General features: G+C 39.1%; 2 protein-coding genes across 2 annotated transcripts; both read left to right on the top strand.

Moving 5' to 3' along the window:
- The first annotated feature begins 3,011 nt into the window (after positions 1–3,011).
- Positions 3,012–6,304, top strand: LOC148132803 (calcium/manganese antiporter SLC30A10-like). The gene is given in 4 exon segments (XM_087956262.1): positions 3,012–3,459; positions 4,706–4,753; positions 6,170–6,224; positions 6,226–6,304. Coding segments are annotated over 4 exon segments (630 nt in total).
- Positions 6,305–12,132: 5,828 nt separating this feature from the next.
- On the top strand, positions 12,133–16,656 carry LOC113421950 (calcium/manganese antiporter SLC30A10). The gene is made up of 4 exons (XM_026682614.2): positions 12,133–13,990; positions 14,872–14,955; positions 15,156–15,395; positions 16,169–16,656. The coding sequence occupies exons 1-4, from the start codon at positions 13,432–13,434 to the stop codon at positions 16,654–16,656; spliced, it is 1,371 nt and encodes a 456-aa protein (XP_026538399.1). The 5' UTR covers positions 12,133–13,431.
- The last annotated feature ends 600 nt before the right edge of the window (positions 16,657–17,256 follow it).

The following is a 17,256-nucleotide window of genomic DNA, read 5'->3' as shown; positions in this document are numbered from 1 at the left end:
TGCCAAACTCTACAGATAATAAAACCAGACTCGGAATGGCATTCTGCCGTTGAATATATAGACTTGTTCTGATTTATAAGCTTCATTTAAAGAAAAGGTTCAACATTTAAATTGTTTAAAAAATATTTATATTTCTATCTTTTGTGAGAACACTTATTATGTTAAATTTGCATTGCGAATGGTTACATTCTAGAAAACCAGGAAAGTAGAGATCCAATAATTATGAGATATAATGATATAATGATTTTCTGTTAGTATTTTCTGTACTAATAAAGGAGAATATTTGTAGCTCAGATTTGACATGTGGGGTTTTGACGCTCACGAAGCTTGCTTGTTTTCTTGCAGATGTTTCATTACCCAAACTAGGTAACAGTATCAGTGCACTGATGATGTCCCTAATTTTATTAGTTGTATCTACTAGTAGTTCCTTACTCTTCTGAAGCTAAGGAGCTGGGGTGAAAAATGCGTATCTTAGTACAACAAGGTTTTCATGAATCTGGATATAGTGTTTTTGTATGCAAAGCAGCAGAGTGTGCCATTTGTACAGCACGTTCTAAATAAAGGTCAAAGCATTTTCTTTAAAGCAATGTAACCAGTAAAGTTCAGTTGGTTGGTGCAAATAGTTGAAGCCTCCTCTGAGATAATTCCTAGAAGCTGACTAAGCACAGATTATGATATAATGTTGAAACTGGACCCAGCTACACATTGTAAGTGCTATCTCCCTGGCAACTCTTACTCAGTGTGCATTATTTATATTATTAGATTATGGAATATCCACACACACACTCTCTCTCCCTTACTTCCTATTTCTTTTTCTTTCTTTCTTGATTGGGACCATTCCTCGGAACCATGACATTTGAACCCTGGGCCCTATCTAACAAAATAAAATTCGGTGGTGAGAAAACTAAGTTTTTACACTTAGGCAAGGAAAACCAAATGCACAGGCATAAAATAAGTGGTACCCGGCTCAATAGCAGTAACTGTGAGAGAGATCTAGGAATCTTAGTGGACAACAACTTAAGTATGAACCAACACTATGCTGCAGTTGCTAAAAAAGCTAATCTAGTGCAAGGCTGCATTAAAAGAGAAACAGAATCCAGATCATCTGAAGTTTTAGTAACACTTTGTAATGCCTTGGTAAGACTGTGCTTGGAATATTGCATCCAGTTCTGGTGACCACACTATAGAAAAGATGTTGAGATTAGAAAGAGTGCAGAGAAGAGCAACAAAGATGAGTCGGGAACTAGAGGCTAAAATATATGAAGAATGGTTACAGGAATTGGATATAACTAGGATGACATGATAACAGTATTTCAATATTTAAGGGGTTGCCAGAAAGAAGAGAGGGTCAAGCTATTCTCCAAAGCATCTGAAGGCAGGACAAGGAGCAATGAATGGAAACTAATCAAGGAGAGAAGCAACCTAGAAGTAACAAGAAATTTCCTGACAGAACAATGAAGTAGTGGAATGGCTTGCCTTCAGAAGTTGTGGGTGCTCAATCACTGGAGGTTTTTAAGAAGAAATTTGACAGCCATTTATCTGAAACAGTATAGGACTGTGATGGTGAACCTATGGCATGTGTGCCGGAAAGTGGCACACAGAGCCATTTCTGCTGGCACGTGAGCTGTCAGGTCCATTGCGCATGCACACATGCCTCCTGCCAGCCAGCAGATTGTTGGGTATCTGCCGTACATGCACAAAGGGTGGAGCACGCACGGGAGGTGTGCGCGGAGACATGCAGTGTGTGGGGGTCATGCGCGCATGCGCAGAGGCACACAGAATGCAGGGGGGTCACAAGTGCATGCGCAGGGGGCAGGGGGTTGCATGCACATTGCATTATGGGTGCAGGCACACATGCGCACACCCAGCTGCACACATGCACTTTCGGCACGTGATGACTAAAAGGTCAGTCATCACTGGTGTAGGATCTCCTGCTTGGGGTTTGAATTAGAAGACCTCCAAGGTCCCTTCCAATTTTGTTATTCTGTTATTCAGCCAGTGTGGACAGTGTAAGATAATGAGAGGGATATTCCAAAGTATCTGGAGGGACCTGCATTGGAATGTTTTTTGTTTGTTTTTGAAGCAAAACTTCAAAAAGGAAGATTTCCCCATTTTTGTTTCAGGTCAGTTGGGATATTTTACATATGTACCAGTGAATTGGCTCTGTTTATAACCTTTTCCCATGACCAACATGGCTTTCTTATTTTATTTCCACAACATTCCTATAAAGTAGACCAGGATACGAAAAAAATGAAACCGGATCTTACCCATACAAATGACACCTTATTGGCTTTTATCCAAGACTAATTTGTATTCTCAACCTTGTAAATGGTGTAATAGAAACAAAAATGCACGTCCAAATTTAATTCAGAAAAAATGGCGATACAGTTCTGAGAAGTTTGAGAAATATGGACTTAGGGTATGTTACTGATGTAAAGATCTTTGACCTTTTACCTACACCAAGCAAGTAATGCAGACTTTAGTTGGGGAGAGAGAAAACGCTTTCATTTATGCCTTGTAGTTGTTTGGCATTGAATCTCTTGGGAGGAGGAATCTGCAGTAAAACATCTCCCTTCCTTGTTATCTGTCTATCCATCTATTTGAAGAAGAAAAAAGAGAGGAAAAACAACAATACAAGATTATATGTCTAATGAAACCAAAGACCTATTCTTGTTTATTCTTAATCTTATTTAAAAGACTAGATCCAGTGAAATAAACAAAAATCTCCATAGTTTTGTACCTTGGCTATTATGAAGAATAAACAACCAGCGTGTCACTATAGAGGAGGCAGATAGCATTATGTTTTACGCATTTTTATTAATGGTCTGTACAAGATAACCTCTTGCTAAATTGCCCTTGAAACAGGATTTATTGTTTTACTGCGTCTTATAAAAATTAACATCTAAACACATCCAGCAGGAGATCATAAAAAGAAGAGAATTGCTGAAATCTTTGCTAGTGCTATTAAGGTGCTTGCCCTAGATGCAGAGAGCCCACAGAGCATTGAAGCCATGGGACGCTACACGGGAAGAAGCAGTCGACTTCTTTTTATGTCCTTTGTCACCTTTCTACTTTTTTTGGTAGAAATGGCAGTAGCATATGTGGGCAATTCTCTTGCGCTAGCTTCTGATGGCTTTGCAGTCCTGTCCCACCTGATATCCACGATTATTGGCTTGCTTGGGGTCCGTTTCAGTCGCATACGATGGCATAAGAGCAACACATATGGCTTTCTGCGGGCTGATGTTGTAGGAGCCTTTGGCAATTCTGTCTTTGCCACTGCCTTGATGTTCAGCATTCTCATTGAAGCCGTGAAGAGGTTTCTCAATCCAGAAAAGACAGAACAAGCTCTGTCCGTTCTCATTGTTGGAATCGTAGGTCTGCTCTTCAACGTGGTCAGTTATGTCGTCTTTATGGACTGTTGTTACTGTCGTGGTTCTGTAGACCAAGATATGGAAACAGGTAAGCAACACCATAACCAATACTTAGAAGCAAAGATTGATATTTGCCTTCATTCATCAAAGATTGATAGTTGATTTCTGAAACTCAAAATGAATTTCTGTCAAGAGAAATGCAATAAATGCAGTAAATCTGTATTTAGTTTTATAGTTTGGTATAGTTTTAAATATGATATGTTTGTTATAATTGTATCTACTTCCACTTAAAATCTCAAACTATATACTAAGGATATGTAACTCTTCTGCAGTTGAAGGCTGCATTTGCCTTTTGAGCATGCTATAGGAATGTACAACCAAAATGGATATCACCTGGACAAATTATGTTTGATTTTATGTAAGTTTAGTAAACTGTTTAGGTTTTTAATTCTACCTCTTTTTGGTCATATTAAAAATTATACAATAATTTTTGGGCAAGATTCAGTAGGTCAGTCACATGCAAGGTTGTGTTGGATTAACATTTGGGTCAATAGATTAAGGTTCATGATTGTAAGCATCTTTCAAATTAACGAGAACCAGTTTGGTGTAGTGGTTAAGACATCAGGCTAGAGACCATTAGTTCTAGTCCCACCTTATGCACAAAGTCAGATGAATAACCTTGGGCCATCCACTTTCTCTCAGCCCTAGGAAGGAGGCAATGGCAACCCACTTCTGAAAAATGCTTGTCAAGAAAATTGCAGGTATTTTTCCAGGCAGTATCTGAGAATCATACACAATTGAAAAAGAAGAAAAATTCTGAAGTGATTAATAATTTTTCAATTATCTACCTTTATAAGCATAAGGTATGGATGGCAGCTAACAAATTATATATAGGAATAAACTCTGATATAAGACAATTATATGAAGCATGAACTTCATTAATGAGATAGTTCGAATTGATAAATCTGGGATGAATCTATCTAAGCTGGCTTCAGATCCTACTGTGCAACACATACAGTGATATATTTTCATTATCCTTACTGAAAAAAAGGTGTAAATTATGTTGGAATATCTCCTATGCCTCGTGTGAGATCCAATGCTAATATCTAAGAACCTGTACTAAATTGTTAAAACTTAATTATTAGGAAAGATGAAGTTCTATAGTTACTTTATGGATCTAGTACTCAAAAGAAAAAGCATGGCATCTATTTTACCAACACAAAACTTACCAATTGCATTCTGAAACAATAATACTGTTGTGTCCAGCAGTGCAATGAGGTCAATCAGACCCATTCACAGAATATTAAAACATTCTTTACTTCCTTCTTTTTTAGATTACTTTCCTAATGATAGTCCGGTGATGATTCCTATTCCAACTATATGTAAGTTTTCAAAACATTTTAATTCATTTATAGGAAACATATTAAAAATAGCTATTGCTCTAGGAATGTGTGTATGAGAGCATGACCGTGATTCATTAAATGCTATCCTTTGCTTTTTTTAGAGGATGGGAAAGGAAAACAAATATCACTGTTTCTAGAAACTAAATTACTTACCTTGCAACTTGTAGGAGGATATTACAGGTTTGGGAGAAATTTCCTTCAGAAATGTTGAAATCCAATTCCTTTTTTAAAAATCAACATCTCCTGAAGTTAGCAAGAGCTGTTACATCAAATTTCACTCATATTTTTATATAATATGCATTTCGTATAAAACAATACTTTTCTCCCAAGTCCTCAACATCCTTCAAATAAGGTGCTGGGCTTGGAAAGGAGTTATATATATAAAGCTATATAAAAAAACATAGTTATACAACTAAGATTCTACACCTGGAAAGAAGCTAAACCAGTGGATAAGTCTACTTCAAGCCTATATACTGCCACAAAGACATACATTTTTGTTTTTAACTATTATTGTGAATCATTCTACTGCAGACAAGACAGGTTTCAAAGCTGTTAAGCAAACGAAAACTAAATAGAATTAAATAGTTGGACATTGTAAATTGAATCTCATGGGGGAATAAATAATTTCTGAGTGCTAATTTGTTATTAACTAAATTGATTGATTTAATTAATTAATTAAATTAATTAAATTAATTAAGAGTTAATGTTATTAACTCTGGTAATATCACACTACTAACTAGAGCATACAAAACATTTGCTAGACCAATACTTGAATACAGCTCATCAGTCTGGAACCCACATTACGTATCTGATATCAGCACAGTTGAGAAAGTCCAGAAATATTTCACAAGAAGAGTTCTCCATTCCTCTACTCATTGTAAAATACCTTTTGCCACCAGACCTGAAATTCTAGAACTAGAAAACCCTGAATTACGCCGTCTTTGGTATGATCTAAGTATGGTATATAAAATCATACATTGCAATGACTTACCTGTCAATGAATACTTCAGCTTCAACCATAACAACACAAGAGCACACAATAGATACAAACTCAAGGTTAACCGCACCAAACTTGATTACAGGAAATACGACTTCAGCAACAGAGTGGTCAATGTCTGGAATATTCTACCTGACTCTGTGGTTTCTTCCCCAAACCCCAAAAACTTTAACCTTAGACTGTCTATTATTGACCTCACCCCTTTCCTAAGAGGTCTGTATGGGGCGTGCATAAGCGCACCAAAGTGCCTACTGTCCCTGTCCTATTGTTTCTTTTATTTTTCTTATATGTACCCATTTCATGTATTCATAACTATGTATATACTTATACCTATTATCTTGTAAGCGATTGACAAATCAAAATAAATAAATAAATAAATAAATAAATATGTTCTCTAGATTTATTCTGTTCAATGTTTCTAAGTAGAAGGTGGTGGATTCATCTCATAGAACTTTAATATCTGTAGAACAGATGCTTATCAGAGGTTCCTCATTGAAAAATCTTATATGAAGCAGTATCAAAAGCTTCTTTGAAAACAGAATTAGCTCTCCACATGTCATGCTTTGTTAGAAATATATCCCACATTTCCTCTTGAAGGTCGAGGCAATTCTTTCTAATTTCCCTTGTAGGTTGGGCAAAGAATGATTGGCTCAAAGTCACCCAATAGGCTTTAAAGATTGAGGGTGAATCTGAATCTAGATTTCCATTGGTTAAAGGTCTAACACTTTAACCAATGAGTCACAGTGCATGTCATTCCCAAATATATGACACAATTGCACCAGCTTTCTTACCCATTCTGGTCCTTGCCCACTAAAAAAATTAAATCAAAAGATTCCCTGGTGGCTAAAAATTTGGACACCCCTGATGTACGTATTTAGAAGAGAAATTTTATTTCTTCAATCATTATTGTGGAAAAAGCTCGCTTCAAAATTGGATCAGTTACCTGGTTCAGGGGTCTTGAAGTATTAGCATTACTTAGATAATACATAGGCCTCTTGCAGATCAGGAGCTGAGGAAGCAGATGTTAATATGCAATAAACTTTTTGCACTCACTGACTTTTTGTACTCCCTGACTTGTCTGCACCCTGTGACATTAGCGACAATTCTGCAATCTGGTGAGGTCCAAGGACACATGATATCCCTTTCTAGCAGTTAATGATTTGGTGATTGTATAGATGTCCATTAGACAAGACATGCAAGTTAACTACAAAGAATAACTATGTAAATGGCCTGTTCTTTCACTCACAAAAAAACAGGCCATTTTACATAGTTATTCTTTGGGACCAAGGTTCACATATTTTGGGCCTACAGGAAAAATATTTCAAATGTCAAAGATGTTTTCAACCACACAGTTCCCTTTCCTGGAAAGCAGGATTTGATGTACCATTCAAATCAGAGGTGGTATTCAGCAGGTTCTGACCAGTTCTGGAGAACCAGTAGCGGAAATTTTGAGTTGTTCGGAGAACCAGCAAATATTACTTCTGACTGGAGATTTTGCAGTATCCTTCCCCTGCCAAGACCACCAAGCCGCGCCCACAGAACCGGTAGTAAAAAAAATTGAATCTCACCACTGATTCAAATGCTGGTAATTACTTTTATAGTCCCTTATCAGGAAAGAACATTTTTCTTTCTTTCTGTAGAGGGTTTAATAAAAGACCATAGCCAATGACAAAGCTCTTCTTTTTTTCTGATTTGGGTCCTACATTATATTAAATTATAATATGGTTTACTTGGCCATGGGTTTTTGTTGTCTTAATACAACCCTCATATTTTCAATAATCCTCAGTTAAACAAACTACAGTTTGGTGCGATATGTGAATCCAGTCAAATAGGAAAAAGTATATCTCTGCCTTCTGAATGGCATTTTCTGGCTACTTCTATTCTTGCTAGATAGCTGCTAGAAAAGAGACAGATTACTCTAGATACTTTTTCAGAAATCTTTTAAAATCAGACCAATCTGATATTAGACGAAGGCTCCGCAGTGTTTTACATAGTGCAACCTATTTGACTCCTGTAACAACTTACACATGTATATCATAGGTTTTCTTCTGAATGCTTCCATCATCTGCTGGAGCATGGATAAAACTAGAGAAAATGCTTCCACATTATTCTATCTCTGAGGGAGATGGGCAGTTCAGAAATGGAAATATAAATAAAATAAAAAAATATTGCATCTCTACTTGGTGAAATTGCATCTTTTTCATGTGCAGACACACCTTGATGTAACAGGGAAAAAAATATTTGGTTTCTACTAAGGTTTTAGTCCATTTGTAGGCTGTAGGAACCTGAAGTACAGTAAGAGTAGTAGTAGTTGACTGAAGGATTCAGAAAAAGAAATGTCCACTGCGTTTTATCAACTGAAGTTTCTGCTTGATTGTAGTCTTTTCTCAACACTAAATAGAAAGTGCAAGAGCGCCCTCTAGTTTTACAAAATCATAGAGTTGAACAAGGTTGTTTAGGCCAGTGGTTCTTAACCTGGGTGATATTGGCCCCCAGGGGGTGATTTCATTTTTCAGGGGGGGCGATGGAATGAAAAGGGGCGATGCAGGGGTGAAGGAATGGAAGGGGGGGCGATATGGGGGCAATGGAGCAAGAAGTTTTGGGGACACTTTTGAGACTTTTTTCGTACAGTGAACCACTGTATATCTGTTGTACAAAAACATCAGATCGCTCCGTTAGTGGATTGAACTGTGTTTTAAAATGTTCCTCCAGCTAGCTTCAGTACAGAACACCATACATATGTGAATACACATCGCTCATCTTCATGCGCGTTGCGCAGCAGCCTCTATCACTCTTACCCATTAAATTTGTCACTGATTTTTGCTTTCCTTCTGTAAAACTTTTCTTTGTATCTTTTTAACCCTTTTTACAGTGTGCATGAATATATATTTTCCTCCAATCTTAATTTAGTTTCAGAGTTTTCGTCTTGAAATTCTTAGTTCCTACATTGTGGTTTGTTCTTATGCCCTTTTTATATTTCTTTTTGCGTCTTAAAATTCAGTTGTAATTAAACCATTAAATGTTACTGTTTTTGGGGGGGCATTTCATTTTCTTGCAATTGAATTTTGTTTTCAGTGGTCATTGCATTTAAGTGTCTGGAATAAATAAGATAATAATGAAATACACGTATCACGAAATTTGGGAGTAAAGTGATGGGTGGCATCAGAATTTTTCACAGTTGAGATATGGGAAAAAGACTGGAAATAAATTATTTGCATCTATATGTCCTGATGACAATTTTAAAGAAAACAAAAATGTGTTTGCATAAATTGAAGAATTATTTCCCTGTGTTGTGATTGAGAGGTTATGTTGGGAGAGGGGGGCGATGATAACTTCCTCAATGGCTCAAGGCGGCGACTCTTTCAAAAAGGTTAAGAACCACGGGTTTAGGCTATCAGCTGGAACTCCAATGCAGGAATCCAAATGAAAGTTTCCATATTTATTTACTAGTATTAAATGTATATGCTGCCCATGTCACTATTGAAGTCATTCTGGACAGCTTACAGAATGATAAAAAGATGATATGCAACAATTAAAATTAAGAAAGATCATTAATTAGAGGCTAAAACCCAAGAGGACAAGTGACAGGAGCGTGAGGATCTTCTCTCTACCCCATCAGCCACCGGTAGTAGAGAATATTCCGAATTTTAACTGGCGGGGTCCAATTCTTTGACAGACCAAAGTAGGCCTTTTCTGCTGGATGGGCCAATCCCACTGGGGCAAGATGGCTCCTCAGATACCCTGGCCCTCTTCCTTGATCCTGCCATTCAGAATTCTCTGATGGGATCGGTAGCATGCTTTCCTTACCTGAACAAGTGGGATGGGCTGATGTGATGGGGTGAAGCCAGTTCCGTAGGTACTTATAAAGCCCTACCTATTCCATGTAGGGCTTTATAGGTAATGTCCAACAAGTTGTCTTGGATCTGGAAGCAAACTGGCGCAAGTGCAGTTTTCAGACATATGTGTCCTTCTTTGGGCACCCAGTATAGCTCATGCAGCCATATTCCGCACCAGCTGAAGCTTCCGGATACTTTTCAAGGGTAGCCCCAAGTAGAGTATGTTGCAATAGTCCAACTGGGAGATGACCAGGGCATGAGTGACTGATATGAAATTAGGAAAAGGCCCTCCTGGCCATGGATGCACCTGCTTTTTGAGCAGGAACTGAGTCCAAAAGGATCCTCAAATTAAACAATGGGTCTGTCTGGGGTAGTGCATCCAGAACAAAAGATGAACTCCCGGACACAGAAGGATCTACCCATAACTACTCCATCTTACTAGAGTTCAATTGAAGTATGTTATTCCTCTTCCAGAAAACCGAGGCATTGCAAAAGATGTCCACCATATCCCTCACTTCACCCGGGATGGAGGTCTGTAACTGGGTAACATCAGTATATTGGTGATACCACATCCTGTGGTGACAGATGATCTCACCCAGCAGATTCATATAGATGGCAACCCTGTGGCTGGACCTCTCACTCCCTATTAACAGTGATTGGCACCTTGGAGGAAGGTGAACCAACATAAAACTGTGTCACCCATCCTTACCTTCCCAAATCAGCCCAAAGGGATACCATGCTTGATAGTATTGAAATCCATTGAGAAGTCAAGGAGAGGAAGGATGGATGCATCACCTCCATCCTGCTTCCACCAGAGATCAACCATGAATGTGAACAATGCATTTGGTCCCATATCTGGACCTGAAACCTGATTGAAAAAGGTCTAGATAATCTGTTTCCTCCAGGGTCCTCTGGAGTTGCAATGACACCACTTTCCTTTCCTTTTTACCTATCATGAAGAAAGAGTCAGTTTGAATTCTATAGAATAGAATAGAATAGAATAGAATAGAATAGAATAGAATAGAATAGAATAGAATAGAATAGAATAGAATAAAATACCTTTATTGTCATTGCATTCTACAAATACAATGAAATTTGAAAGCTACTCCAGCATAGTGCCCCAAACATCAGAATCACACATCAGAATCACACTACAAAGTATTTAAAAATTAAAATAACTGAATAACAATAACAATAACAATAACAATAACAATAACAATAACAATAACAATAATAATAATAATAATAATAATAATAATAATAATAATAATAATAATAATAAACCTAGTCTAAAACCTATCTAAAATATATAGTAAGTTAGATAGTTTAAAAATGCCACAATATACATAGGGCTAAATCACAAATGCATTGTTTGATTCAAGACAATTATTGCCTTAGAAAAGAAACTGTTTCTCAGTCTATTAGTCCTCATTTTAACACACCTATAATGCCTCCCTGATGGTAACAGTTCAAAATATGAATATCCAGGATGAGAACGGTCTGTGGAGATTTTTAGTGCTCTAGAGAGGAGTCTGGTCTTCGCAATCTCTTCCAAAAAAGAAAGAGAGCAACCGATGATTTTTTGTGCTGTGTTTATAATTCTCTGGAGCATCTTCTTATCCACTACAGCAGTGGCCCCCAACCTTTTTTGTGCCGCGGCCTGGTACCAGCATCACAAAATCAGCCGCGACCCGTTACCGGCATCAGCACGGCAAGGCGAGCCGAGCGGCCGGCCAGCCAGCCGTCCCCCGCTTCTCCCCGCCACCTTCAACTCCTCCTTTGTACCTGTGTCGATGGGCTTCGCGACGGCTTCGGGACGGTCGCTCGGCTCGCCTTGCCATGCGTGCTGAAAGAATCCTCGCACCTTAGTTTTGTTCGAAGCTGCCCCCCCACCTCGATGAAACTAAGGCACAAGGATTCTTTCAGCACCCAAGCGCTGCTTTCTACCCGGAAAAGCTCGCCGGAAGCACTTTTTCATCAAAACAAGATGGCGGCGCCCAGCAAACCGGCGGCCCGGTAGAAATTGTTCCACGGACCGGTCCCGGTCCGGGGACCGGTGGTTGGGGACCCCTGCACTACAGAGCATTCAGCATACCACACCATTACACAGTATGCCAAATGCTGTCAATGGTAGAATGGTAAAAAGTAACCAGCAACTTCTCACTCAGACCATTCTTTTTCAGCAGCCTCAGAAAGTGCAGGTGCTGTTGGTCCTTCTTTGCAGTGGCCATAGTGTTGACCAACCAAGTAAGGTTGTCAGAAATATGAGTTCCTAGAAATTTAAAACTATGAACTCTTTCCACACAATCTCCATTGATATATAGTGGGAGGGCTCTGCTTTGCATTGTCTGAAGTCTATAATCAATTCTTTGGTCTTTTTGATGTTCAGGGCGAGGTTATGACTCTTGCACCACAAGACCAGTCTGAGAACCTCTGACCTTTAGGCCGTCTCGATTTCTCCTGATATGAGTCCCACCAACGTGGCGCCGTCTGCAAATTTTATTATATAGTGGGACAAGAGGGAGTGCAGTCGTAGGTGTAGAATGAATAGAAAAGGGGGCTCAGCACACAACTCTGTGGAGAGCCAGTGCTGAAGCAAGAGTGGAGGAAAAATAGCTGCCAATCCTAACAGTTTGGGGTCTGTTAGTAGGAAAGTCCTTTATCCAACAGCAGATGTGAGAGGAGAGGCCCATTTCTAGCAACTTCTTAAGAAAAAAACAAAGGGTTTTTTTTGGCTACAAATACACTAATGCTTGAACAATGGGAAAACAGATGGATGACTGGTTTCAAATTTACACTTAAGTATAATCTGAAAGAAAATGTTTACAAGGTGATTTATTGTTGGCATTTAACACCTGATAAACTGTCAAAGGTGTACAGTATAAAACTGCCTCAAATGTACACTGAAAATGTTACTGTAAAGAAGGAATTTCTTATCATCTTGATTGGATTTGTGTCAAAGAAATATTGGGGCCTGACTCTATTTTAATGCAGAATATTCTTAAAATGAATATAAAATTTAAACTAGAAATCCCAAAGGTGCTTTTTCAAGAGGCAACTGGACTTTATGGTTTTTCTTTGAAGACATTTCACTTCTCATCCAAGAAGCTTCTCCAGAGTTGAAACAGCTTCTTGGATGAGAAGTAAAACGTTTTTTAAAAGACCAAAAAACCCTCAAACAAACCCAAACCCAAAAACAAAATAACCCCCAGAAAGTCCTGTTGCCTCTTGAAAAGCACATGACCTATAGATGACTGAGAATCTCCACAGACATTTAAAAACTAGAAGCTTTCCTTTTAAAATTATTGGATAAGGAGCAGTGAAAAAAAGGAACTTCGTTATCATATATGTTAACTACATCTGAGCATTCCAGATGCACAAAAATGAAAAAAAAAAAAGTCAATCTCCACAATGAGATGGAAAAAGGGATGGACCGAGCAGAGGAGAACTGTCAAAATGAACTGTTACAATCAGCCAAAAAAAAATACATCTCATTTTGTTTCTACCGGGGAAACTGTGTCTGGATTTTCTGCATAACATAAAACATGAAATTTTGTTCTGCCCATTAGATTAATTTGTTACTCTAGAAATCTATTTACTAAATATGGCCAGACCACACCTGCAAATTACTCCGCTACCCGGCAATATGGGCGTTCCCCGCGTCGTTATAAAGCAAAAGGCAGAGTCACCATCGCCCGGTCACTTGTCCCCAGTACCCTCCGCTCTCAGGAGAGGAAGGAGGGAGGCAGCTCACAGCTCGGGACGGGACGGGTCCTGGAAGAAACTTAAGGCGGGAGAGAAGAGCGGCGGTTCCAGCTCTCCTCATGGGGCGCTACACGGGCAAAACGTGCCGGCTGATCTTAATGCTAGTCATGACAGCGAGCTTCTTCGTGGCCGAACTGGTGTCGGGCTACGTGGGCAACTCCATCGCGCTGGTCTCCGACTCCTTCAGCATGCTCTCCGGCGTGCTCGCTCTGTGCGTGGGCCTCGTCACAGGACGCATGTCTTACCAACGCCGACGCTGTCCCGGCGCCTCTTACGGCTCCGGACGGGCCGAGGTGGTGGGCGCCCTCTGCAACGCCGTCTTCCTGGCCGCCCTCTATTTCACCATCCTGATGGAAGCGGTGCATCGCCTGGCGAGGCCGGAATCCATCAGGAACGCCACGCTTATCCTCGTGGTAGGCGCGATCGGCCTGGCCGTCAATCTCGTGGGACTCCTCGTCTTCCAGGACTGGACCTGCTGCTGCGGTCGAGGGTCGCCGCCCCCGCCCTTTTTGAGCCCCGAAGACGAGAGCCCAACCCGAACCGTCGCTAGCAGCTCGGTCGCCTTAGAGGGGATGGTGGAAATGAGCGGCAACGCCGCTGAGCCCATCCCGAAAGCAGGTGCCACCCGGTTGCCTCCCTGCTCGCCGTTCACAGCATCTTCCTTCCTTCCTTCCTCCTCCCTCCCTTCCCTTTCATCTGCCTTTTTCCTTTTTCTCTAGTTCTCCCCACCACTTTGCCTTTTAAGGATTTCTTGGCTCATAATTTTTATCCTTCCTTTTCTTATTTCCCATTTTCTTTTGAAAAGTGTTGTGTTGCATGTGCTTCTTTCTGCTAATTCTTATTCATTCTTTTCAGATTGTTCCATTTGCCTGTTGGCTGTGAGTTCGATCCTAGGTAGAGGCTAATAGTTGGAATAGACTCTCCTGCGCTAGCAGGGGGTTGGACTAGATGACCTCCAAGGTCCCTTCCAACTCTGTTATTCTATCTTCTGTGATCTGTTCTTATTTATACCTCTCATTCCTACTCTTTTACATTACATGATATTACATTACGCATTACATTGCATGTCCAGTATAATAATGTATTGGCAGAGTACTTGTATAATAATTTATTATTGAATAAAGTCAGAGAAATAATTGTATTTGTAACATTAAAGTAGATAAACAAAAGCAATCTTTGTGTCAATTAGTGTTTGTTTTGACAGTCTTTTGATACTATAAATTATTTTTTTCTAAACTACAATAGTAGAGAAGAGATTTCAGAATTAATTAGATATCAGGTTGTATAAGGTGGTCTTTATGAATATTAAACAAATCCATTCAATTTTGCCCCATTGCTTGCTTGGCTTGTAATTATACTACACTTTGCATGTAGAGTGTATGCAAGCGTGAGTCATAAGTAACTTGCTGGTTCTGAATGATTAAGATAAGTTGGTTTTGAAAAGTTTTGTATCTTTCTCTGTATAGAGCTTATACACAGCATTTCTTCTTTGAATGCAGGTGATTCTACGGATACCCAGAAAAACCCCAAAGAGGATCAGAAACAGAAAACAGAAAAAAAGTCTGAAGCCTTGAACATCAGAGGTACTGTATTAGAGTTGAAAGATTTTTCCAGAGTAAGGCAGCCATAATTAGAGATGAAGTGTTCTTATTTATAGTTCTATAAGTGTTCTTATTTATAGTTTGGTATAAGTTTATACCAAATTTTGGAATCTTAATGTATTCCAATGTAGTTATCCAGTTTTTTTCTGTTTACCTAAAGTTTTCCTTATGCTTTGTTTCAGGTGTTCTTTTGCATGTGATGGGAGATGCTCTTGGCTCAGTTATTGTTGTGATTGCTGCTTCCATATTCTATATACTTCCTCTGGATGAGAACACACCTTGTAACTGGCAGTGTTACATTGATCCGAGCCTAACCATTGTTATGGTCTTTATCATACTGTCTTCAGCCTTTCCACTTATCAAGGAGACGGCAACCATTTTGTTGCAAATGGTCCCCAAAAATGTGAATATGCAAATATTGGGTAAGTTACTTTAAGGACTGTTATGACCCTTAAAAGCTGGTGCTGTTTCTGGATTATACATTCACGGCAGCATTACATGCTCAAGGCTCACACGGTGGTATTTCCTAGCAACATGACTCAAGTCTTAGAGGATTAATAAAGGCACATACAGTATTTTGAGAACAGCCCACAATAATGAAGCAGAAACTCTTATACATACTTGTAGCCATTTGTAGTCCATAACTGCTAATATAAATAGATTGGTTTATTGTTTTGCATTGTGGATTACAATCTCATACACACACACACACGTGTATGTGTGTGTTATGGTTGATTTTGTTTTTGAATTCACTCCTCTGAATCTGGAAATTTGGAATGAGAAATTTGGAATTTGCTTGCTGAATCAATCCACATTTTGTATGAAATATATCAACATGTGCATTCTTCAGTTTTTTAAAGGATATACTCCAAAGCAGCACTGAAATAAAAAATTTCAAACATACTACATACTACAAACATACTACATATTGATACTGTTTTTTCCCCAGTTTTACTGGGTCATATGATCTTATGACAGTTCATCCAGTTCCCATTCAGCTCCCAGAATTCTCAAACCACCTGCAGGATATATCAGCCCTACATACAGCCTGGAAAAGTTATGATCAGGTTCTTATTCTGTGCATTTGAAGAGGCATTCTTTGTGTTTGTAGATGCAGTTAAATATTAAATGGAATACTGTAGAACCTGGATAAAAATCTGATTTTCACCTTGTTTGTATTTCTTCTTCTTCCTAGCAAACAAATTATTGGCGGTGCCAGGCGTTAGCAGCATTCATGAGCTGCATGTCTGGGAATTTATCAAGGGGAAGAACATTGCCACACTCCATGTCAAGTGTCACTCTACTTCTGACTACCCTGTTGCTTCCTACAAAATCAGGGAGGTGTTCCATGAAGAAGGGATCCATTCGGTGACCATCCAGCCAGAGTACCTAGAACACAATTGTCCCAAGGTCCTGTGCAGTACACCATGTATCTCCAGATCCTGTGATCCTCAGTTGTGCTGCAACCAGCAGGATGCTCTTCTTTCTCAGATGAATGGTTACAGTGAAACAATAGGCAGTTTTTCTCCATCACTGAAGAAGGTCTTCCAAAAAAAAGATGCCATAGAAATTCCTGTTGAACCCACGTGGGCTGAAGACATGGCCAAAAAGAACAGTTGCTCCAAGGACAGTTATAAAGAAAAAAATGAAAGCATTCCACAAATAAATAGCACTCGATTTTAGACTTTAGGGTAAATATATTCTAAATTCTTTTGTCTCAAAAAGAAAGTTGCGGAGTTTCTTTATACAAAGCTTCCTTTGGTTGAAAAAGAAGTAGCTGCTGGCGAGTGTTTGCCATGTTTCTGGGAGGCAGCAGTTGAAAGTTGAATATCAAGTTGAATACCAACTAAAACAGAGGCCATTGGTTTCTTCTAAGGTCTAGCTGAAATGGGCAGCCATTTTCTTAAGGTTGGGCAAATAAGCAATGCCAACCCTATGTGCTACCCTGCTCTGCAAAGAGAAAAGGATAAAGCATTTATTCAATGAGTAGAGGTGTTTTCTGTTCAGATCACTTTCAAGCCTTCTCTTAACTGTTAGTGTATGCATCTTTCAGATGCAAATAGAAATCTCAAGAAGGTTGGTTTAATGTTAAATGTATTAATTAGGATGCAGATTGCAAGCCTTACTCCTTTATGATTGTCCTAGCTTATGGCATATCTTTATTTTTCACTGAACTTTGTTTTTCTGTTTACTTGAGGTAGATGAAAAGGAGAAAAGTGAGGAAATAGGCCCCATGGGTGTAGGGAATAAATGAGTTAAATAAGCAAAAGAACCAATTAACTC

This window comes from Notechis scutatus, chromosome 1 (assembly GCF_049901735.1).
Source record: "Notechis scutatus isolate UNSWTSFEM ecotype Mainland chromosome 1, rNotScu1.2, whole genome shotgun sequence".
Classification (NCBI taxonomy): Eukaryota; Metazoa; Chordata; class Lepidosauria; order Squamata; family Elapidae; genus Notechis; species Notechis scutatus.
Note: the sequence above shows the minus strand (reverse complement) of the source record. Positions and strands in the feature narration are given on the sequence as shown.

What these genes read in the sequence shown, in the direction of transcription:
- LOC113421950 (XM_026682614.2), top strand. Translation starts at nt 13,432, where the DNA reads ATGGGGCGCTACACGGGCAAAACGTGCCGGCTGATCTTAATGCTAGTC. An exon ending in TGAGCCCATCCCGAAAGCAG is followed by an intron (nt 13,991 to 14,871) that starts GTGCCACCCGGT and finishes CTTTGAATGCAG; the next exon opens with GTGATTCTACGGATACCCAG. An exon ending in TGTGAATATGCAAATATTGG is followed by an intron (nt 15,396 to 16,168) that starts GTAAGTTACTTT and finishes TCTTCTTCCTAG; the next exon opens with CAAACAAATTATTGGCGGTG.